The sequence below is a fragment of the Vanacampus margaritifer genome, chromosome 1 (assembly GCF_051991255.1).
Source record: "Vanacampus margaritifer isolate UIUO_Vmar chromosome 1, RoL_Vmar_1.0, whole genome shotgun sequence".
Lineage (NCBI taxonomy): Eukaryota > Metazoa > Chordata > Actinopteri > Syngnathiformes > Syngnathidae > Vanacampus > Vanacampus margaritifer.
The window spans coordinates 30,838,010-30,860,852 of record NC_135432.1 but is presented as its reverse complement, the minus strand read 5'-3'; the positions used below and the strand labels follow the sequence as shown (position 1 = coordinate 30,860,852).

Genomic DNA, 22,843 nt, shown 5'->3' with positions numbered 1-22,843 from the left:
GGTTCCACATAAGCAAACGTGTAAGGCGTAGCGGGAAATGTTGTCTTTTCATTGTGTCCCCTGCCTTCTTTTACTCACAACAGTACTACGTTTCCCAAACTGCACCGCATTTGTTGTCGGGCCTGCCCCAACCGGCTGCGCAGTTCTCTAAACAGCGCGCTCAGCTGTTTCATTGAATATGCTACAACTTGCATGAAAGTAACGGAAGTTGATTGATCATGCCTTCAAAATAAAACTAGTTTTGTTTTTATTTTGGTGAGACGTCATACAGTTTCGCTTTATACACTTTATTTCTGTTTAAATAACACTTATTACACCGAAATAATAAAATATGGCCACAATTACGCGGTGTTGGGATATAGTATGTTTGTCTTAGTTTTATGCAGAAAGTCAAAAATAGAATTAGTCTATCCGTTCCCTCATCGTCACAATGAGTACACTCCCACTTCTGCGGTAGAGCTGGGACAAGTAGATGGAGGGGCGAGAAAAGCCTAGGGTTACAACGATGAAGCTTTCTTAGGGGGTTACAGCGTATAACCTTAAGGGTGTCGACCGGAGTCAGCTCCATGACCAAAGACGCTACACCAGCAACGAACGCCGCAATCATGCAATTCAAATACAGACGAATTTGAGCAACCACCTACCGTTCTTCAAGGTTACATCGCTTGAACACGTACCGCATCCTTCTTGTCTGAGACCAGCTGTTTGACCCGTCGTCATCCGCTACGAAAATGTCTGTGGAAGAGCAGTGCTACCCCGACCCTTTGCTGTTGCTCCAGGCCGCTCCGGAATGGATGCGGGCCGAGATCCAGCGCCTGTCCCGGGAACTGGGCGAAACCACCAACGAGAAGATCCAGGCGGCTGAGTACGGGTTGGCGGTACTGGAGGAGAAACAGCAGCTCAAACAGCAGTACGACGAGCTGGAGATTGAGTATGAAGGTGTAAGGCAGGAGCTCGACTTGCTGAAAGAGGTAAAATGCTGAAGAAATCGTGTGTACTAAGTATTTAATTGGCCTTGAACGATCATTGAATTCGGTTATGTCAGCTGAGCTCATGCTTCATTTAATTAATTATACTTTCTAAATGTGGTTTTTGGACATGTTAAACAGTGTGTTATTTGAGTCTCTCATACTGCAAGGTCAAGATGATGATGGGCATGGGCTGCTGTACAGTGTACACCCAACCCCCTCTTTGCTCAGGGTATCCCTGTTGCACTTCAACCTTTATTAATTCATGATTCTTCTTCAAAATGTCTGTCATGACTATGCAAGACATTGGTTGTGTGTTTTGTTCCTTGTTTTTGTCATGTGCTTATCTTATGAAAGTTGGTTAAGACTCGTCTTTTACCCCCTACCAAATTGTACTTAAAAAATCAGCACATTATGTAAAATTTGTTATATCAAAATTATCATTTTCAAATCGCATTCAAAATTATCATTTTCAAATCGCATTCAAAATTACCTCATTTGCATTACTTCTCTGGTCTAAAAAATTCTGTTAACAAGAATGACCAGTTTCCGTTGCAAGGGGCGGTGTAGGTTTGAATTTGAAACCTTCCCGCGCAGAAGAGGAGGATGAGCAACCGACAGCGGAAAGCAGACTTGTTGCAATCCTTAGGGAATGGAAAGAATGTGGCAGTTGAAGTTTAGAGAGTCGCATAACTCTTTCTCAACAGTGGCTGGCCGGAGTCACTCCCGCCCTTCTCCCATACTGCGTTCAACTGTTTACTCTGGCAGAGATGCACTTTATTATATTGTGGACAGAGAGGAATGCTACTAAGCATTACATGCTCTCATAGAGGGGGAAAAACTAGATTCCTGTCCTGACACAGGCTACTTTTGTGGTCGCTCATATCCTGTTGTCAGATACTGTAGGATCAGGTCACTGCAGCCAGCCAGACTAGATAAGAGATAACTGGTTAAATGGTAAATAATTCTGTTTCTGACCATCCCTCATTAATTTTTCTTTTTTTTTTTGCGGAGTGAAGCATTGAATGAGCTTTTGAGTTTTCCAGTTTTCTTTTTTTGGTGGCCAACCTTCTTCGCATGTTCAGGCAACAAGGCCTCTGTTTTTCCATGCAATTTTTTCACAGAGATGGAGCTCTCCCATTGTTAAATGATGACAGTAAAAGAACAAAATACTGTAGGTTGACTTGTTATGATTTGTTTGTGATCACCTTGATCTGCCACTCTTAATAATGTGTTAAAGCCAGTTTTGATGGGAGAAATGAGTCGTTGAGGACAACAAAATCTGACTATGTCCTCAACTGGGGTGAGTTTACTAGTTTCAACACCATTATTAAATGTTTAACAAATGCTTTAAACTCCACGTTTCAGTAAAATTCAGTCAAAATTTCACACAACAAAGAAAACTGTGATCCATTTAATATCCTTCCTCCTCAATGTGATACAAACAAAGTCTGTTGGTTGGTTATCGCAGACAAGTGGAGCCATGTTGCTTTATCGCTTAAACCCCCATCCAACAGCAGTCAGAATGAAGAACGAAGGTGATATTATCTTAAATGAAATACAAACACATTCCTCTCATGTCCAACTTGACTTCCTCTAAGAAAATGAAATGATTGATGATTTATTTGGTTGTTTGTATGTGCACACAAAATTTGTTCCCTGCATTTGACTCATCACAGCAAGCGCACACTGTTTGTGGCAACCACTAGAGCAGGGGGCTGCTAAAGCAACCGGGGTAATGACAATTCCAAATAGTGATAGACCGATATGTTTTTTTCGAGGCCAATACCGATTATTAGTAGTCAAGGAGACCGATAACCAATATTTCAAGCCAATATTTATTTGCAGTAAAATAGAAAATCATACCATCAGAATAAACCAAAACAAAAACAGTTTTCTTTTAATTTTGAACAGATGAAAAATTTACAGCTTTGTTTAAAAAAAATTAACAAAAATTGCAGGAAGCTTCCAGGGTGGTTATCAGCATGTGTTAAACTAGATTAAATATAAATACTAAACGATAGTTCTCTAAAGTTTCCTCCAGGTGATGCACCAAAATGAAAATGGTTGGCCGAAACCGAAAATGAAAAATACTTGGCCAAAAACCGAAACGCCCCCAAAAAATTATGCCAATTTTTTAATATCATTGCATTTAAAATAATTAATTACAATTATAATATAATTATAAAATATTTATTTAGCATATAATTGAAATGTGCCCACACCGCAGACATGTTGGCTAATGGTACATTAAACACCAAATGAGGGTTGAGCATTTCCTGGCGGTGTGATTGCACTTTATAGTCAATGTAGTTCGCACAGGCGGTGACGGATGCGTGCGGCGGAACAAGGTGCGGCGCACTTAAAATCGGCATATTCACCAACGTTTAAAAATAAATACAGTTGTTCACACCAGCTAATCGGCTTCGGGAACGAACTGCAAAGTCACACACGGCGTCCTGTACAGGTCTGCCGCCACCCGGAGATAGCGTTTAGTGTTTCTGTGTTTAAAACTGTTTATAGCAATAGTGCTAACATTAGCTAAAGTATTTAGCACGGCCACCGGGATGCCGGTGAAAAAGTGGAAGTGTTTGAGGGGCTTATACAGGGAAGGCGCTGCAGGAGAAAGAATTACTCACCTGTACTGCAGTACACGGCAGTTCTGTCTTTTTTCGACCCACTTAAATATTGTACACCAAGCGACGCCCCGTCCTCCGGTGTGCGCAATGACCCCGGGAGCTGCTGCGACCGACCGATGCAAACTTACACGGTGAAAAGCCAGCGAGAAGAAAAGGCAGACACTCACCCCCGCATTTGCTGTTTAATTCAAACAGACGCTTGTTTGCAGCGTTTTTTTTTTTTGCTTGCGTCACCACAACCTATTTCGGCCATATTCTTTCGGTTTTAATTTTATTTCGGCAAATCCCGAAAATTTTCGGTGGCACGAATATTTGGTGCATCACTATTTTCTACTGTTAATAAAGTTTTCCAAAATTTGAATATTTTTTTTATTTCTTTAATCTTTAAAAATAAAAAATGTAGGGAGTTCACAGTGTCAACATAATTTTTTTATACCGTGGACATTTAAATAAATCCATAAGTGAAAAGTGTTCTTTATCTCACTGAGCGACAAATGCATGCAAATGTAGCTAATTTCGGTTTTTCGTCAGGGTTTCAAAAGATCTTTGCAGACAGTGAAAACTTGTCTGAATAGAAAACATGAAATGAATATGTTTGAAAAGTCTTTGGACAAGTAAAAAGTGTCTGCGGACATCTCACAAATCCCGAAACCCTAAATTTGCTCAGTGAGATACCAGCTTTATTCATTTATTATTATATAATTCAAGGAGGGTTTGAAGTTGGCTTTATCCCACTCAAAGTGTCCCAGTTCCGCCCTCAAAGCATTTGAGGCAAACGTAAACAACAAAGATGACTGATTCCGATAAATTCTTTGTTGTTCTGGTTAACACGGTCATTCCAAATCAAGTTGTGTCATGTGAACATGGTACTTGGTAAACGGTACTTCATTCATATAGCGCTTTTCCGCATTACAAGGCCCTCAAAGTGCTTTACATTCGACTACTCATTCACCTGCTGATGACGTAACATCATGAGCAACTGGGGGTTCGGTATCTTGCTCAAGGATACTGCGACGTGGTCACAGTAGAATGGGATTGAACCCACAACTTCTGGGTTGGGAGACAACCATTCTACCACTGAGCCACGCCACCCCCAACATACGTCTGGTAATTTTATTGGCCTCAAATGCTTTGAGGTCGAAACTGACACAATCCGAGTGGGATCAGTTCGATGTCCCACTTTCCCTGAATGCAGCATTTATCCTTGGCGAAAGGATGCTCTCCGCTCATTGAAAAGCATTGAACTTTGGCTCGTTGTAATTTGATTTGTGCAAAATGAAGCGTCACATTGATTGTAGAAATATAAGGAATGTCCGGATGTTCGGAATTTTCAATTAGTGTCTTTCTCAAGGACACCACAGCCGTGTGTCTGGGCATAGTGCTCAAACGGGGTCCCCACGGTGGCAAATGACAATCTTAACTGTTTGGCCACGGCTACCTGTATACTGCTTGTTGAAGAACGACAATAATGAGACTTAAATACCCTGTAAGTTGAGAAATATGTATAGTGTCATTTTCCTAGAATGTTTTAAGTCTTTGAAGATTTTGAATCACTTCTTTCATCTTTCACGACTTCCAACAACAAAGCGTATATAGGAGTGGAGACTACTATTTTGTTGGTTTGTTATGGTTGTATGATTGTATCATTGTTAATGTTTCATGTCGTGTAAAGTCCTTTATTACAGCTGCAGCTGTTGTAGAAGTGCTATATCAAGTTGAGTGCCTTTGTCTTAGGCAGCCTGAAGTAGAATGTCTTGTCTTTGAGATTTTACTGAGAAACGACACATTTCTCACTTTGCATAAATACAACTAAAGTGTATTTGTATTGATTTTATATGTATATGTAGTGCTGCACAACTAGAAGATGTGCCTCTTGTTCAATCGTGGACAGAAACCACTGACAAATGACAATGTGTAAATGTCCATTTCCATAATGTCTGCTTTCGCATTCTTGTCTTGTGTAGGGTAGGCTACTAATATTTCCACCCACACATTCACACTATTCTCCAGGCAGTGTGATGGAGGAATTTTGTGCTGTGGCGTTGCTTAGTAACAACACACTTTTATTCCCGAATGTAAGCGCTTGGCCACGCTGCTACCACAGTAGCTGTTGATTGGTGTGTGCCGAGGGATCCTCTCATAGCTAGATGGACTTGTTCCTGATATTGGATAGATGGTTACTTACTTATTGGTTAATATGTATCAATTGGTAGGTATTATTGTAAATACATATATTTGTCTTTGCATTGTCAATGAATTGCATTTCCAACCATCTGGCTCCATGTCAGCCAGCTGGGTTTTCCAATCTCTCATTAACTTTGGACAATGTCATTCCCTCTCCCATTATTTGCATCTCCCCTGGGACACAGTGCAATCCATTATGTTTATTTCCTCTTAGGTTGACATCTCTAACTAAACAAAACATGTAGACTGCCATTTTCTTGTATCTCACTGAGATCACTATGGTGCTAAAGGCCATCTGCTGCCACGTTTTGGTATTGTGAACTTGATGGATCAATTCAAAGACAGTACTTCCCTTTCCAACAATGCAAAAGGCATGTGCCATATTGACCTAAGACAAACTGTTGTGCATGGTGGAAACAAGGCCAAAGCTACTTACTATTTGCATAGTGTTGAGAAAAACTGCATGCCCGGCCTGATAATGAAGTTGAGTGTGGTTTACTGTTGCAGTCATGTGAAGGCACTTAAAGACATACCGTATGTATAGGTAGGCACAAGGCTTATGCTCCCTCAGCTGTTGTTGATAGTCTTACCCTAAGCCACTCACAGATGACATCATGTGGCACACCTTGAACTGTTAATGCACGTGTAAGGCAAGCTATATCTCCTGTCAGTGTGTAGTCAAATATGGAGTTGTTGTGTTACTTTGGTAACACACATGCTAAAATTGGAATGATACAGAAAAAGATCACACGCGCAATTGTGTAGTGTTGCCAATAAAAAAAAAAAAGTAGTAGTTTTTCTGCCTACTTAAGTTATCAATTTCTCAAGTCCTGATTTTGTCTGGTCACAAACGGACTCTGGTTGACACCATGTGCCATTCATGTGGCAACAGCTGTGCACTGTGGAATTTAACCATTCACAGCCCTAAATACTGTTCGGCTCTTTAAAACCAACTGTGTTGGCTGTGTGGTCAGCCCTGTGGCCTTTGTCATGTGTGACTGTGTGTGAGTATGAGGGCCTGTTGGGGTCAACAGGTCATTGGTGTCACAGATGAAGAGTGGGTTAGAAGACAAAAGAATACTGTTGAATTCAGTTGCCTGTTGTGTATCATTTTAAAAGGATTGGTTGTTTTGGTCCTGCAAAGCCCTGCGTTCTTAAGCAACGATATCGGGAGTTTGTCTAAGGAATCCCTGAAGTGATTCTGAATGGACGTGTAAACAAAGTTCGAACTGTGTTTTCCTGTACACATAAAGCATTCCTTTTCAACTCAAAAGTGATGCTTATGATTAGATTAATATTCTCTGACCTTGTAAAAAAACATCCCCTCACTTTTTTTTTTTTAAACTGTGCTTTCAATTGAATAGATCTAAGAAAGGCTAGAACTTTGAGCATTGTTGAGTTAGTTTGATCATCCCTTTTATCCATTCTGGTCTATAAGTCTGCAGTTGAGGGGTAATCTTTTCTAAATGGCCCTAAATAAAGACCCAAATCCCCTTCCCTCGGGCCATAAGAGGATGAATCCCAACCACTATGCAGGGTTTAGAGGGGACTGGGCATCTGCCAGGCCCACACATTCTCGTTGGTGTCCAGCTAGTCTGATAGGCAGACGTCTTTTTAAGGTAGTACCCCATAACCCTTGACAAGAACTCTTGAGGAACTAACCTTTTTGTTGGCCCAGACATGGTCATACTCCGTCAGATGCCAAGTCTAGTGTGTGACCTCATTCTGATTAATATTGTGTTTGTGGAATATGAGTTAGCTAAATCCACCCACTTTAGTCATCTCGGGACGACTTTTTTGCCACTTCCTGTCAACTAAAAATTACATCACAGTTGGCTCAGGCAACGACCAATCACAGCTCACCTGTTTACTGAAGCTGAGCTGTGCTTGGTTGTTACCTGAGGCATGAGCAACTGTGATGTCATTTTCGGTCGACAGCATGTGGCAAAATGTCCGCCCCCTAAAATTGCTAAAAATGGGTGGATTTTGCTGCTTAGCTCATATTCCACAAATGCAACACTAATCAGAATACAGTACCGTGTTGAGACAAGTGGGGCCACATACAACAAACATATTGTAAAGAAAATCTTTGGGTTGACTTCCCTTTTGTGTGGGTAATGCCAACCCCCTATTGATTTCTTTCACTTCATTCATTTTCAAACATACTTTCAGGCATCAAGAAATGATTAAGAATGGCAAAAGAGCAGTCTTGCATGGTTCAACCAGTATGTAATCCAATACTTCATCTCTCTTCTGTCATACATGTGACCACAGAAACAAATGTCCCCTGTCTCCAATTTGTCTTAGTTAGCTATTAAAACTTGTACAGAATATTTGGTTATTGCGTAAGCATGTGTTCCAAGAATCAATATTTTCCTGTATACTTATAAGCAAGTTTGTTTTAGGTCACGTTAAGTCATATACTGTATCTGTGCTGACAGACACAGTGGCATTTTACATACGAATCAGCCTGGCGGGTGGGGATAACATTAGTTTGCAACACTGTGTGTTTTGTACCTCATTCAATTTACACCTTTTTAAAAGCGACAATAGAAGAAACTTCTGAGTTAGATGTCTTTGCCTGAAAGTATCCTCGTCTTCTTTACCACAATGTTTAAGCCATTGTAGAAACTTTCTGATCAATTAATTCATTTAATTACATGGAGCCCCCCCGCCCCTCCCTATTATTCCTCCCCATTATTCCTCTCCATTATTCCTCCCCAAAAATTGTTTTGACAAGTTAGTACTGCAAATATTCCTACCTAATGTTAAAGTAAGCATTGCTGTTGGCAGTTTGCTGCATTAAAGTTGGTAGAGAGAATTAAATTCCAGTGCCATACAAAAACATAGCCAAATCAATGTTGTTGTCTGGCAAAGCATCCTCAGCACGTTCCTCTGCTGCTTAATCTACAGTACATCCTGTTTATGTGAAAGATATCTTTTTGGGGGGTGGGGGGGGGGGGGGGTCGGTAAGCATTTGAGTTATGGCTCACAATAGGCCGGATATCTTGAAATGGATCAGAGGAAATGATCACATGTGGCCCAGCAGTGAAGTCACCTCAGCCAAAAACAGGGAGGAAGTAAACACCCATTTTTCTGCATGTCCATGTGATTACCTCCGTTTACAGCATCAGTGTAATGCCACTGTGATTTTTATATATTTTTTAAGAACAAAAAAGCAGAAACTGAAAGGGAACTCCTTATTTTAATTGGACACTTGTAAAAACGTATGTAAATCCAATTTAAAAGGGTTGCCGCTTCACTTTGGGGCTTGGGGGTTCTTTTTTTCTTTACACTGCAATACAATCAGACCGGCAGAAATCTACATTCTCTCCACACACCATGACCACTCCTCACCGACCCCCTTCCCAGAGTCCTTTTAAAATAGGTTAGTTGGTCTGATTCTGTTATCACAGTGTGTTGTTCTCAAGACAAAAAAAAAAAACGACAGTAAGAAAGACAGTGTGTCTTTGTCTTTGTTTTGTTGTGTTAAGACACCGGCATGATGAAGAATGGTAAAAGAATGACATAAGTTGGGGACCTTGGGTAAAAATAACTTAACTGATACGAGCATGTCTCTCGGGGGCTCTGAGAAATGAGGATTGCGGACAGAAAGGATGGCATCTGTAATAGGAGGGATATCCGCAAATGCAAGTGTCTCCTGTGGACTGGGAATCAGCGATAAGTAGAATTGAACAATGATGTAATGTCCTAGCTTCACAAGTGCTTTAAAGGGCAACTTTTAATATATCCAGCTCAAACACATCTGACTATTCTCATCTGACTATCCTTCACCGAGTTACGCAAAGGAGCTGATTTTGGGTGAGAGGTGGACTGATCGGTCAGGATCATGACTGACTGGTCAGTCATGTCACTAAAAGGAAATTTAGTGTCTCCAAATACAAAATTTTGGGACTGGTGGAGGAACCCATGTAACCACAGGGCAAACTTCACAAACGCAACAATGCACAGGAATTCATATTTTTATTCAAATTAATATACAATTTAAATTTTTTTCTCAAGATGAGGCGGCACGGTGGCTAACATCCGCCTCCCAGTACAGAGGACGTGAGATCGAGTCCGAGCTTCGGCATTCCTGGGTGGAGTTTGCAGGTCCCCCCGCCCCCCGTGCTTGCGTGGGTTTTCTCCGGGTACTCCGGTTTCCTCCCACATTCCAAAGACATGCATGGCAGGTTAATTGAACACTCCAAATTGTCCATAGGTGTGATTGTGAGTGTGGATGGTTGTTGTCTCTGTGTGCCCTGCGATTGGCTGGCAACCAGTTCTGGGTGTACCCCGCCTACTGCCTGAAGCCAGCTTGGACAGGCTCCAGTGCCCCCCGCGACCCTTGTGAGGACAAGCGGTTAAGAAGATGGATGATTATCAAGATGAATAGTACGGCAACCAGTGCAGGGTGTACAGTCAGCTGGGATATGCTACAGCTAACCCACAATTCTAATGAAGGACAAGCCATACAAAATGGATGAATGGATATGTCAGCAGTAGAAAAATATGCTCTAACCAAACCCCACTTGAAATGGTGGAAACTTTTGTTTGGAATGATGAAATCTGTTTTCAGCACTATATGTCTATGTAAGCCTGTTGCAACATGACTCATTTATTTTAGGCTGTGTTACTGCAGGGTTCTGGGAGATTTCCAGCACAACTGTCTACATGAATGAAACATACCACATTTGTACAATTTTCTTGTGATAAATGTTGATCTCTTTGAAAGATGACATGCTATTCCCCAGAATTTGTCAGCTCTATCTATAGGGTTTACCTTAATGGTCTGTTTATATTTTTCACCAACACTGACCTATTTCTAGTTGTTACATTTAGAGAGATTTTGTACAAATTGCCACATACAGAATTAAATTGCTGTAAAGGAGTAAGGCAGGGAGGTCATTAATCTATTTATGCTTTGGAGCAAGGGCAGGCCAGACCCAAGAGAACGTAAATAGAGAGGAGGACTTAGTGACAGAACTTAGCTTCTTTATTTGTACTGTATTCTTCATAATGGTGTAAACTAGAGTTTAAATGATAAATGTTGATTATTTGCATTCAGACCTCAATAGGCATGTATAAATGATACGGTGAAGTTTAACATAGCTATTAAGCAAATGGACAAATAAACCCACTCTTACTTCATCATACCCTATTCTTTGATCATGGGGTCAATGTGCATGCATGTGTGCATGTTTGTACATGTCTGGCCCCAGCTGCTGCTCACCTCCGCTGTTAAAAAAAACAAGTCGTCCTGGAAATTCGAGGAGAGTAACTGGCTTGGCCAGATACAAAAGAAATCAATAAATATTTTTGGACATGGCAAGGTTGCTGCCCACTGCTCTGCTTTTGAGGGATGGATTGAATGCAAATAGCAAAATTGATGTACTACATCCTTATGAAGATAAAATGGATACATGGATGTACAGTACATGTGACAAAGTACATTTTTAAGCAAATCTTAGCTTGGAGAGGCACAAGGTTTGGGTAGTGATGGTTGACAGCGCAGTATTGAGGAGGACAAGCTGTGTGAGCTGAGCCCTAAAACAACCATCTGCGCAGTCTTTACCCCGTGTCTTACCAATATTGACCGACCAACTCTTGCTCAGTCACAGTAATTAGTGTAGCATCTGCACCATTTGCCTGGGGTGTGGGTGCGTGGACCTGGGCCTTCCAATCCAGCAGCATGAGCTAGGAGAGATGACGGAGTTTTTGCATTGCAAATTTAGACAGCCCGAACCTGTATGGGACATTAAACACGATAAAGACTGTAAAGAGATGATAAAAAGATTCTGGTCTTGCTCAAGTTACCGTGTCTTCTGTTTGTTGAAATGCTGCTTTACACGCAGAAAATGTGGCGGCCGTGGCTCAGGAGGTAGAGCCGGTCGTCCAGTACCTGGAAGGTTGGCTGTTCTATCCCCGCTCTCCCCAAGTCATGTGTCATTCTGTCCTTGGGCAAGACACTTCACACACATTGCCTCCAGTGCCACTCACACTGGAAAAGTGTGAATGTTTGGTGGCGGTCGCCAATCGGAGGGGCCGTAGGGCAGGCGCACACTGGCAACCACGCTTCCGTCAGCCTGCCCCAGGGCAGCTCTGGCTACTTAAGTAGCCTACCGTCACGAGTGTGAGCGCACGAGTAATGTATTGTATCCATTGTGAAGCGTCTTTGAGTGTCCAGAAAAGCGCTATATAAATCTGATGCATTATTATTAATATTATTATTTAAAAATGCTTTATTTTGATTGTTAAGGTTAAAAAGACGGTGGCTAATTATCTCAAGTCACAAAAAAATGACACAAGCACTGTTTATCTTCTGGGTCTAACTTTTATTTCTCTCACAAGTATTTCAAAATTAAACTTCTCTCATTACATTATACTTATCACACACCTTAAAGGTCACATCATCCTTCGGCTGAGCTACAAACCCCAATTCCATTGAAGTTGGGAAAATTTTAATAAAAACAGAATACAATGATTTGGTAATCCTTTTCTACCGATATTCAGATTAGAGCTGTCAAACTATATATTTTTTTATCAGATTAATCATATTTTAGAATTTTGATTAATCACGATTAATCGCTTAATATAAAAAAATAATAATTTTATCACAATTTTTCCCCACCAAATTTGAAGAGCACTTATGTGTTAATTATTTTGACATTTAATGTTATGAGGACGTCTTCAACATTTTTTGACCCACTGCACACGCTCATCTTCCTCTTTTTCTTATCAGTTAATTACTTGCATAATTTAAAATGGAAAAAAATGACCCCAGTATTTTTGACATGAACATAAATATTCTAAATGTGATACGCAAACATTTATTAAATGCTTTACTTTAATCCATGTAATTATGTTTATTGCTAAAACACAACCTGTGCTACCTTAAACGTAGTCATCCGCTGTCACGCTAAAGGATAATCTATGGTCAAAATTAATAGTGCGATTAATCTGAGTTAATTCATTATTAATGCGATAATTTTTTTGTGAATAATTAATCAGTTAATGCTTTAACTTTGACAGCACTAATATATTAGTTTTTATTTTTGAAATTTTATATCCGTTTTTATTTTCACTTTTATTTATTTATTTTGCTATTTTTAGTCCTCTATAAGTATTCAACGGATGTATTTGTTTGAAAAATACTACTTCCGTCATTCAGTGAAATAGATGCTGTCTAAGTCTTGAGTGTGAGGGATCCAATGAAACCAAACTTAATCCTAACAGCAAATCTGTGCGAGCTACTACAACTAACTTTTGCTGTATGTATGTATACATATTGCGCTAGCTTCTCAAGATAACAGCTTCAAATATTAGCAGCTTTTGCATTATATTTTTCATGCAAATAAGAATTTTTGATCATTTATCGTGACCATTCTGCAAGATATTCAGGTTACAAAAGACAAGCTTCTTACGAAGCTCTCACGGGGCTTTTTACGAGGCAAATATAATATCAAGTAGAATCAACTGTGAGGATGTTCAGTATTTTTCAGGCAGGCATGATCAGCACTTGGCTTGTTTTTGTACAGCCACTCCAAACCATTCCATTGCTTCAGGCCTTCGCGCTTTCTCTGCCAAGAGATCCTCTCGTGATAGACAAACTGGTAGGATAGATGTTTTTTTTTCAAGTGGCATACCTCCTGGAGAACAGCTTTTGTACTCGAGGCAAGAGTATGCATTTTTAAGGAAGTATAAATTCCCTTAACATTTACTTGTATGTTCTCTTGTGCTTGCCCTGCTTCACCTTGATGCGTTTTCACTATGATTTACGAGCATCTAGAAACTAGAATCCCCCCCCAGCAGGATTTTGCCCCACTCCTCCATTACAAAGGCGAGATTCCACAAGGTTTTAAGCACCAGGTGCTGCGGTATTGTTGACTGGTGGGCAGACTTTCAAAATTCATATCCCCACCTTTCTGATGTCTATAATAATTCACAGTGGTGCAGTGCCACGGAGCAGATAATATTTCAACCTGCCTCCCTGCTATTCCCTTTCTATTCACTTTCATTCATTTTTCTCTGTGAATGTTCTAGGATTACTTTGCACAAAAGATCCAAAGTTCAAATCCAGAATTAATGATGAAACTGTGAGTCAATCAAGATGGGGGGAGAATTCAAACCATTTGGGAGTTAATTTCTGCAGATGGTCACTGAAGACTAAAATCTAAAGCAATCATTAGCTTCTCAGTTACTCATTCGAGCAGTGCCATTGATGTTGACATAATCAGTAACTAGCTGTCAATTGAGTTAACTCCCGCTGGCACACAGTGGCACGTGACATGGTGCGAATTCCCCACAGAACCATGTTGTTACAAAAAGAATATTGTTCTGTGCACAGTACTGGCTCAGCCTGCAGTGTCTGATCATGGATGTGTTTTCATACTACGGCAGTTTTCAAGAAGCCTTCAGCCACATGCCCCCAAAAGAACTGTATTGTAAAGAGTTGATAGTCTTGAGCTTAATAAAGAAATGCAAAACATCTGGGAGCAATGCAGCTGACTGCTCAGTGGCCTGTGAGTGAATATGGAGATACAAGAAGAAGGAGGGAGGATGACATTCCGGTTTATCATGGCAAACTCTTACTCCACGTGAGCTGTGATTCACGAGGCTGGAGATTCCATTCACTGTGTTGGACTGATTTTCCTCTTCCTGTTCCACTGTTCTTCATCTGCAGCCACATTCAGTGTCGCACTTTCTGAAAAACCACTGCAGCATCCAGTGGTCTCTGCATCTGAATGTCTAAACTACTTTTAGAAAGTTACATTCTTCCACACTACTCACGTGCCTTGCAAAAGAATGAAAGAAAGCCTAAACATCAGCAGCAGCGCATGTCTGGTCATGTGGAGTGCAATATCACTCTACAATATCATAAAAAAATAAGAAAAATCCCAAACTATTATAACGCTGAGTAGGACTGGGCAATAAATCGAATTAATTCAATTTTAAAAATCAAATCGTTGAAAATTTTCTAAATCGTGAAATCTAATTTTGTCTTTTGGATTATTAAAAGCTGTTGTTCTTATGTTATGTTACATTCAAATGTTTTTGTGGCAGAATGCTGGATGGGTGCTTTACAACAGTGATCCCCAACCACCGGGCCGCGGACCTGTACCGGGCCGTGGGCACCTTTGGACCGGGCCGCGGCGGCCCACACAGTTGAAAGAATAAAATAAACTTACTGTACTTCCGGTTAATGCTAATTATCTCAGTCGCGTTTTGTTACCCTTGTTATGGTAGTGGACTTGCGTTTGTTGTCGTAGCCTTTTATTAATCAGCCGACGAACAGCCAAGCACCCCCCCAACCCACTGGGTTGCCGGTCCGCCAAAGTTGTAGACATGTATGAACCGGTCCGTGGTGAAAAAAAGGTTGGGGACCACTGCTTTACAAGACATGTTTACTACTTAATTGTGGCATTTAAGAAAAAACTATGAATGTTAAGTTGATGTCAAAAATCATTTTGAATCAATATACATTATTGTTGTCCGAACATTTTGCACAGGATTTATTTTTGAACAAATGAAACCTTTTAAATACATTTTTGTTGGGTTTATTAGATGAAAATCGTAATCGTCCTGAATGTCTGTAAAAATCTAGATTTTATTTTTTGGGCCATATCGCCCAGCCCTAACGCTGGGTGTTACATGTGCAGGTGAAGTCTAAAACGCTGGATCTCAAATTACAGCCACATTCACAACCTGTTCTGACATGTTTTCAACAATAAGCATTGTTTTTAATCAACGATTTGGCCATCAATAGAGTAGCAACCTTTAGAGTCGCTGAACAATCAAGTCACAATTGGCAGTGTATAATTTATCACAATGCAGAACATAGCAACCTGCTCTTTCATATGCACTGAACTACAATCAGACATCAGAGGTTATGTAGAAGGGTATGACCGTATGTTCCGTAGTGCCATAATTAATGAGTGATGCTTTATTCAATGAGGAAAATCTGTCTGGCAATCCAGATTCCATACTGTAATAACGACTAAAGACCATCTTTTGATTAGCTTCACAGGAGATTAATAATCCATGCTCTCATGTCCAATGTAAAACTGCAGCATATGGCAAACTAAAGATGAATATTAAATTGCATAGGCACTGGCAGCTCACCCTGAGATTAGAGGCTTGGTGGCGTGTGTCCCAAAATTACACTCCCTAAATCCATGCTTGGGCATTCGAGATTAGAGGCCTTCAGTCAGTAGGCTTTTGTCTTGGGGTGCACATGCTTTAAAGGACAGACCTTCTGATTGGCGCTGTCTTATCAGAATCCAACATACGCCAAAAATAAAATAATTGTGTTCCCCTAATTTGTGATTTGATTAATCTTATTTACTTTGAAGTCCACTGCAAAAATAAGTTCCTTTATTCTCTTGAAACGGGATGGGAAGGTATGAGGTTGATGATTAAGGAAAATACAGAATGATTCACCATAGTTATTGGCGTTTTCTTTCCATAAACAAATGTTTTTGTTTTGAAATACTGAAACATGCCAGTTGTGCTATGAATGATGCCAAAGTGCAATGATCCCAGTAGTGTCCATTGGCTGCATGACTGGTTGATAGGCACTTGTTTTGACCAAATTTTCACTGGCCAGGTAGACCCGTGTTAGTTACTACTTAAGGAGGAAATCTCTTCCTCTCAATAGCCTTCTCAGACTAATCCATTATTTTCATTGGTGGAAGGAGGTTGTTTTTGCCAACGTTGATTTGTCTGTCTACGAGTAGGATTAGACAAAAACCTCATGGCTTATTTTGTTCAAATTTTGCTACAGGAGTGTCGAATGGCATGAAGAAAATAATTAAATTAATTTAATATGGTGCAGCGGTGCACTTTTCTTGGCGACACATGAGACTGGTTTTACCTTTTGGGGACTAAAATGATCCTCTTTGCACTTCACATTACCTACATACGTATATTTTTCTTTGGAAATCATATTTGTCTGCAAAAGTCCCCAAAATAGGTCAATTCGACTTGATACAAATGTCACTTTTTTCCTAGCGCTTAATCTAATGCAGTGTTAAATGTAGACAATCCGGCAGCAATCATACACGTGCGAGTCTGCATTCCCAAATGAGTGCACTATGCCACTGCAAACAAGGTCAGATTAATCCCGCAGGTGAGTCTAGATTACGTGCTGCACTTGACTGTGAAGCAAGATGAGAATCTGCATTTGTCAGTGTAACGCTGCTGATTACAGAGTGGAGAATTAAATCTGGGAGGTGATTATGATGGGAGGGAATTGCCTAACCTAGATTCGACTGTGTGCTACTGTATGTATTTCCCAACTGGCTGGGCTTTCATTCCTACACTTTTTTTCCCTCTTAATTAAAGGCCATAAACAAGTTAAGTGTAAAATGTTACCCTGCTGACAAGAGAGGATGAAATCCCTGCAGAAGGTAGAATTATCTTCATATGTACCCTCTTTATTTACTTAATCTGTATAAAATTCAAATAGCCAGTGACCTTTCTAAACTCTGTGATGATCTCCCTCTACAGTATTAAGAGTATTAAAATACAGGCCTCTCATGATCTCCCACTCTTTCGACCCATTGCTCTACTTTTCCTGTGTGCTTTTCCATCAGTTCAGTCACTGCAGTGCACGTGCAGGGGTGAGGATTGGGGGGGATGGGATGGAATTTATGAAGCAGTCCAGATGGAGCTAAACGGATTATTTTTCCAGGGTGATGTGAGCCCCAGTCCATAGCTAAGCCTCACTGATAGACCAGTTACTGAATATTAAGTCATGCTTAGATTGAATAATTGTTATTTTGCGTTCTATATTTTCTAACTCAGTTTGTCTTCCTGTGTTCCAGGCATTTGGACAAGCCTACTCCAACCACCGGAAAGTGGCAGCGGATGGGGAGAGCCGAGAGGAGTCTCTTATCCAGGAGTCGGCCTGTAAGGAGGCCTACTACGAGCAGAGGGTCCTTGAACTGCAGAATGAGCTCCGCCAAACTCGCAACATTCTTACCAACACCCAGTCTGAGAATGAACGCCTGAGCACCATCGGCCAAGAGATAAGAGAGGTAAGAAATTACCTAAAATTATTTTGACTAATAATCATGGTTATGTATTGTGATGTTTTCCTACAGCTATTTAGAAATGTTAGCTTTTTATTTATTGTTTTTTATTGCTCGCATCTTCTGTGCTAATCATAGCAAATACGAAGCGCTTATCTAACTCAAAACGATGTGCAGTGGCGCTGTGTAGCATGTTCATCTGTACCAATTTTGTATTCATTTCATAATGTGCAAGGATCAGTTTCTCATTGAAATGCACACAAGTGTGGTGTTTGGTCATCTTGGGTTCTTTCAGTTTTGTCCAAGCCCCGAGGAGTTGGTGTTAGATTGCAGCTTCCATAACTTGCCTGCCTGCTAGTTATTCTTGGAGATTGATCTGAATTGAAGAAATATTTGCCTTTGGGCTCTTAGTGACGTTCTCTACCTCTAGTCTATTTGAGCATCTTGGATGTTAGTTAACATTACATACTCAGGGGAAACACGAAGCCATGGGAAATACATTTGAATGCCCATGAAGCCATAATATTTGGAATACAGTCTCATTTTAACAAGTGTGTTTTGCTTTTTCTTTGGCTTTCTTTTTACAATTACACTACAGGAACCTACCAGTTATGGCTTAAGGGAAAAGAGTGAAATGGGAAAAGTGGAATATGTCTAAAGCCAATACATCCTAATGTTACCTCTTGCCAGGAAACTGCTTTTTATACATTCTATCCAACACATTCTATTCCTGTCGGCTTCCCAAACGTTACTAATGCACACCCGTATTGTCTATGCCCCACTTTGGACAATGTCTGACCCCGTCATCGCGTCCATCACTTGCACTCACAACTGACCTCATTAGGAGAGACAAGAGAGCTGTGCAGAGGCAGAGTGTGCCTTGCGTGTCTTCGGTCATGTGATGTGTGATGGAGCTAGTGATGAGGAGAGTAGCAGTCAAGCTTGAAGAGCTTTGAAGAGGCCCTGTTTGACTGACAGGGGAGACACCCAAAGGGATGAACAAATTGATCGGAGAGCACAATTTGCGGTTCATCTTCAGAGCCTTTATTTGATGTGTTCATATAGACCAAATTTTAGGATGCTGGGTTAGAAGCCTTTTTGGGCTTTAAAACTATGCCCTCATCCAGCTTTCACTTTGACACTTAAATCTATCAATATCTATGATCAAAGCAGAACCTTAAGGTCAAACGTACAACTACAGCACAGGCTAGTGATAAAATAGTTATTAAAAAAAATTGTATAGCTGAAAGGGATCACTGCTGTTTTCTATGACCCATTGCATGAGACAGATGTCAGCAATGTTTCTTTACTGAGATTAGTGAAATACTTAAAAATGGCATGTCAGTCACAACGACTTAAGTTTGGAAAGTCTCTGAGTCCGTCGCTTTAATTGGGTCAACTGCTGCTGAGCACTGCATCCAAGTTGGTGTATGTCGGGTGTCACGGAAAACAGATGTGCCTCACCAGATTTGTTTCAATAGAGCACTCAAACACACCTGATTCAATGATCAAGATAATTATCAGGCTCCTGCAGAGGTGGCTGATGAGCTTAAATATGAATCAGCTATGTTGAACGTGGCAAACCTCTAGAACATGCAGGAGTCAGGCCCTCGAGGACCGGACTTTGACACCACTGAGTTACACAGTGCTTAACAACAAAGCAGATACAGGCGAGTTTTTGGGACCTCAAGAAGTGGGAGTATGTCAGTATATCTATGTCAGGCTCATAGAGAATAAGCAGGCCACCGTATAAGCAGGAGCCCGACCATTTAGTTCTTTAGATATATATTTTTTTAGTATTTTTTAAGTATGACATGAAATGCAAGCCATTCAAACACAGCATGTTTGAGGTCAGTCTTTAGCCTTGACATGAAGTGATTTCCTTGTCTACACTGTACACTTGCCAATGAATTACAGTTACAGAGCGCAAGTAGGCCACCAAGTGTTTTTCTGGTGGCCCGCATTACTGTATTGTCCACACCTATCCATCCTATGGGCCTCAGCCAATTCCAATTGGTTTCATGTAACTGTCTGAATCCCCATCTGTTGCAGATAATGACCCCTCTAATGGTGCTTCTGCGGGTGCTTGGCAGAATTTGTGTGGCAGGCAAATGGAGGCAGCATGGGCGCCGACGTTGGCATTGTGGCCAGATCTGAAAGAGCCTTTTGTCTCTTGAATGTAAATTAGCCCGGAAGCTGAAACTGGGAAAGAAAGGGGGGTTGCAGGAGGAGATCAAAATGGTGGAATGACAAGGAAAGGAGCCTCAAGTCTTTTAGCAAAGGAGACAAACTTATTGAGAGTAAATTTGGTTTAATGGGGGACAGTATTCCGTTCCTGAACCTGAGACAGAATTTGTCTGAATAATTCAAATTGTAGAATAAAAGCAGTAATTGGGCTTTTTGTGTTTCCTCAAAGGGGAAGAGCTTTCATGGCATCAGCAGAGCTTGAACAGATCCACTAGGCACATCACAGTTAAATCTCACAGGCTGTATCTCACGCCAAATATATCCCCTAAGAATACACATTTCACACAAGACACATTTTATCGCTGCGGTTCAGTCAACAGGATTAAGCCTACACAAAGAGGGGGAAACATTGTAGGGAGGTGCGCGCTAACAGGCATAACATCATTAAATCCATTTGCATGTCATAAGAGGAATACGCCTCCAGTGATGGCTTTCATTATGTGCACAAAATGGGGATTCACATAGCTAACATTTTACTGCAAGTGCTACACTGAAGATAGAAACGCTTAGTTTATTATCAGCATAATCTCCATTTGCTGTTAGCAGTCAGATAATTTTGGAATCGTCCTTCAATGCTTCCTTTCCATAGGGGCCTCACTCCATCTGGTGCACTCTTCACATATTCACTCCTCCCACTCAGCATAATGAGAACTGGAGTATACATTAGGCTCTTTCCATGTGGATTTATTGGGATGGATGGATGAATGAATCCATCCATCCATCCATCCATCGAACAGAGTGACGTGACGTGAATGGATTTTCACACCGCACGCAAGCTTGAGGTTGATTATGGAAAGGTCAGAGTCGAGTTGCAAAATGAGCTATCTTTTGTTCCGTCTTATTCTCTAGCGTAAGGAAAATGTAACAGGACTCCTCGAGGGCTTCAGGCTTTTGAAGTCATCAGTCTTAATTCTTGTAACCATGAAGTCAGTCAAGACCGGTCACCCCTTGTCTTTTGGGAACATGAGTGCCTTCAGCAGAATAAGTCAATACAGCATTAGATTGAAAATTATTTTTAGGTGTGATTTGGAAGATTGGATAGGCGCTAGGTGTCTTGTTATCAATGTACCATACTGTTTAGCCAAATCCAATTTTAATATCGGGTGGTCCTATTTACCATTCTACTTCAAATCCCTGAATTTGTCAAAACCGTTTCCTCAAACTGCTTCCACATTTTGTTATTTCTTAGCCAATGTCAAGAACATGCATTTGGAATATTGTTGACTATACACAATGCTGGCGACTAGAAATGACGATGAAAACTGAGTTGTTGAAATTGGGTTCATAGTGGCTGACAGTTTTACATTTTGAGCAGTACAACAAAAGCAACAAATGGAAACTCTTTTGCAGAAAACTCTTCATTGACAGATGAATTGGCAAAACATTGGACCACCTCATTTACCAGGCTCACTATTTATTCAGTGAGAAACTGTTAAGCTAAGCAAAACACATTCTGAATTGTTATTGAACTACTGTGTTTCTGACCGCTGTGAGCCTGTGAGGACTTGACAGCTCTACTGCTGTACTCTAAATCCTGCAGATGTTATGTGGGTTAGCTGGTCACAGCAACCAGCACCATTTAATCCAACTCTGCTAAACCTGTCAATGTGTCTATTTGTAGCCTTTAAAGTCACTAGACCATGTCAGACAGAATTGCCTTTCCATTAACACTAGAAGATGTCTAGTCTTTTGTCTGCTTTCAGGACGCAAACAAAGTGCCAGTCTTGATTTAACCCCAAGGCTCTAATGACAAGAGGATGTTTCTGTGCTGGATCAATTGACTTGAATAAATCAACAGCACATTGACTATAGTCTGACACATTCACTTCACTAATGGGGACATGTTTCTCCACCTTTGTACAAAGGGCCTAAAAAACTTTATGCACAATTTTACCCTGGCCAAATCAGCAGTTGCACACTGAGAAATGTGCAATCAAGTACACACTTGCAACTCTCCCAGGTAAACTCAAAAGCTTTTAATTTGAAAGTATATCTTCCTGACTGGAGTCGAATAACAATAGTTGATGGTGGAGAGACATAAATACAGATCTCATTTCACTTCACAAAATTGAGCCAAATTTTCTCTTTTTCATAATCCAATTTTTCATAATTGTGCTGTTCACCCTCACTGACTAGTAAGTATTAACTGAGCACCATTGTTCACCCACTCTGTCATGTGATGACACTCGAGTTTGGTGAGCATTTTCCTAATCTACTGAAGGTGATCTATATGAACAAGCAAGATGCTGAGCACTTGTGGGGTTTATTTTGAGTATACTTATTACTAGATATTATAAATACAGTAGGCAAATGCTATACTAAATGCAGTTACTACCTGTAAGTGTCTGCCTGAATCTGGACAGCACCCGCTTCCATTCATCCAGCCATCCGCTTAAATACTGACTGTAGAATGGCAAGTGAGATTCTCTAGTGTTAAGAAAATAGCCTTTAACAAAGCACGAAAATCCTAATCTACAGTTGGCGTAATCCTGATACTTTGCCACTATGACTGAGCTATTTCCCATTGAAGTTTTGACTGTAGCAGCTTAAACACATTGGGAAATAACTCCACGCTTTGGGGTGACTTAAGCAGGCTCAGCATCAGCATGATGTTAAGCTTTTATTGCTGCACTTGACAGCCCTGTAGGTCCATCAGATGTTTTGAGCTGGGACTTTTAAAAGCCTTCCCTAGTAATGGGCTTTTGTGACATTCTGCAGCACTCTGTGGCCTAGAAATAGTCTGAAAAACGACCCATCTGCTTTATCATGCATA

The 22,843-nt window shown here is 40.7% G+C and overlaps 1 protein-coding gene across 1 annotated transcript in view; it reads left to right on the top strand.

Annotated features, from left to right (window-relative positions):
• Window positions 1–421: 421 nt before the first annotated feature.
• The window catches only part of bicd2a (BICD cargo adaptor 2a), a 37,364-nt gene continuing 14,942 nt past the window's right edge, over window positions 422–22,843 (top strand). The window contains exons 1-2 of the mRNA XM_077547745.1: window positions 422–971; window positions 17,617–17,829. Coding sequence (XP_077403871.1) covers window positions 732–971; window positions 17,617–17,829 — 453 coding nt within the window. The 5' untranslated portion in view covers window positions 422–731. The remainder of the gene's footprint in view (window positions 972–17,616; window positions 17,830–22,843) is intronic.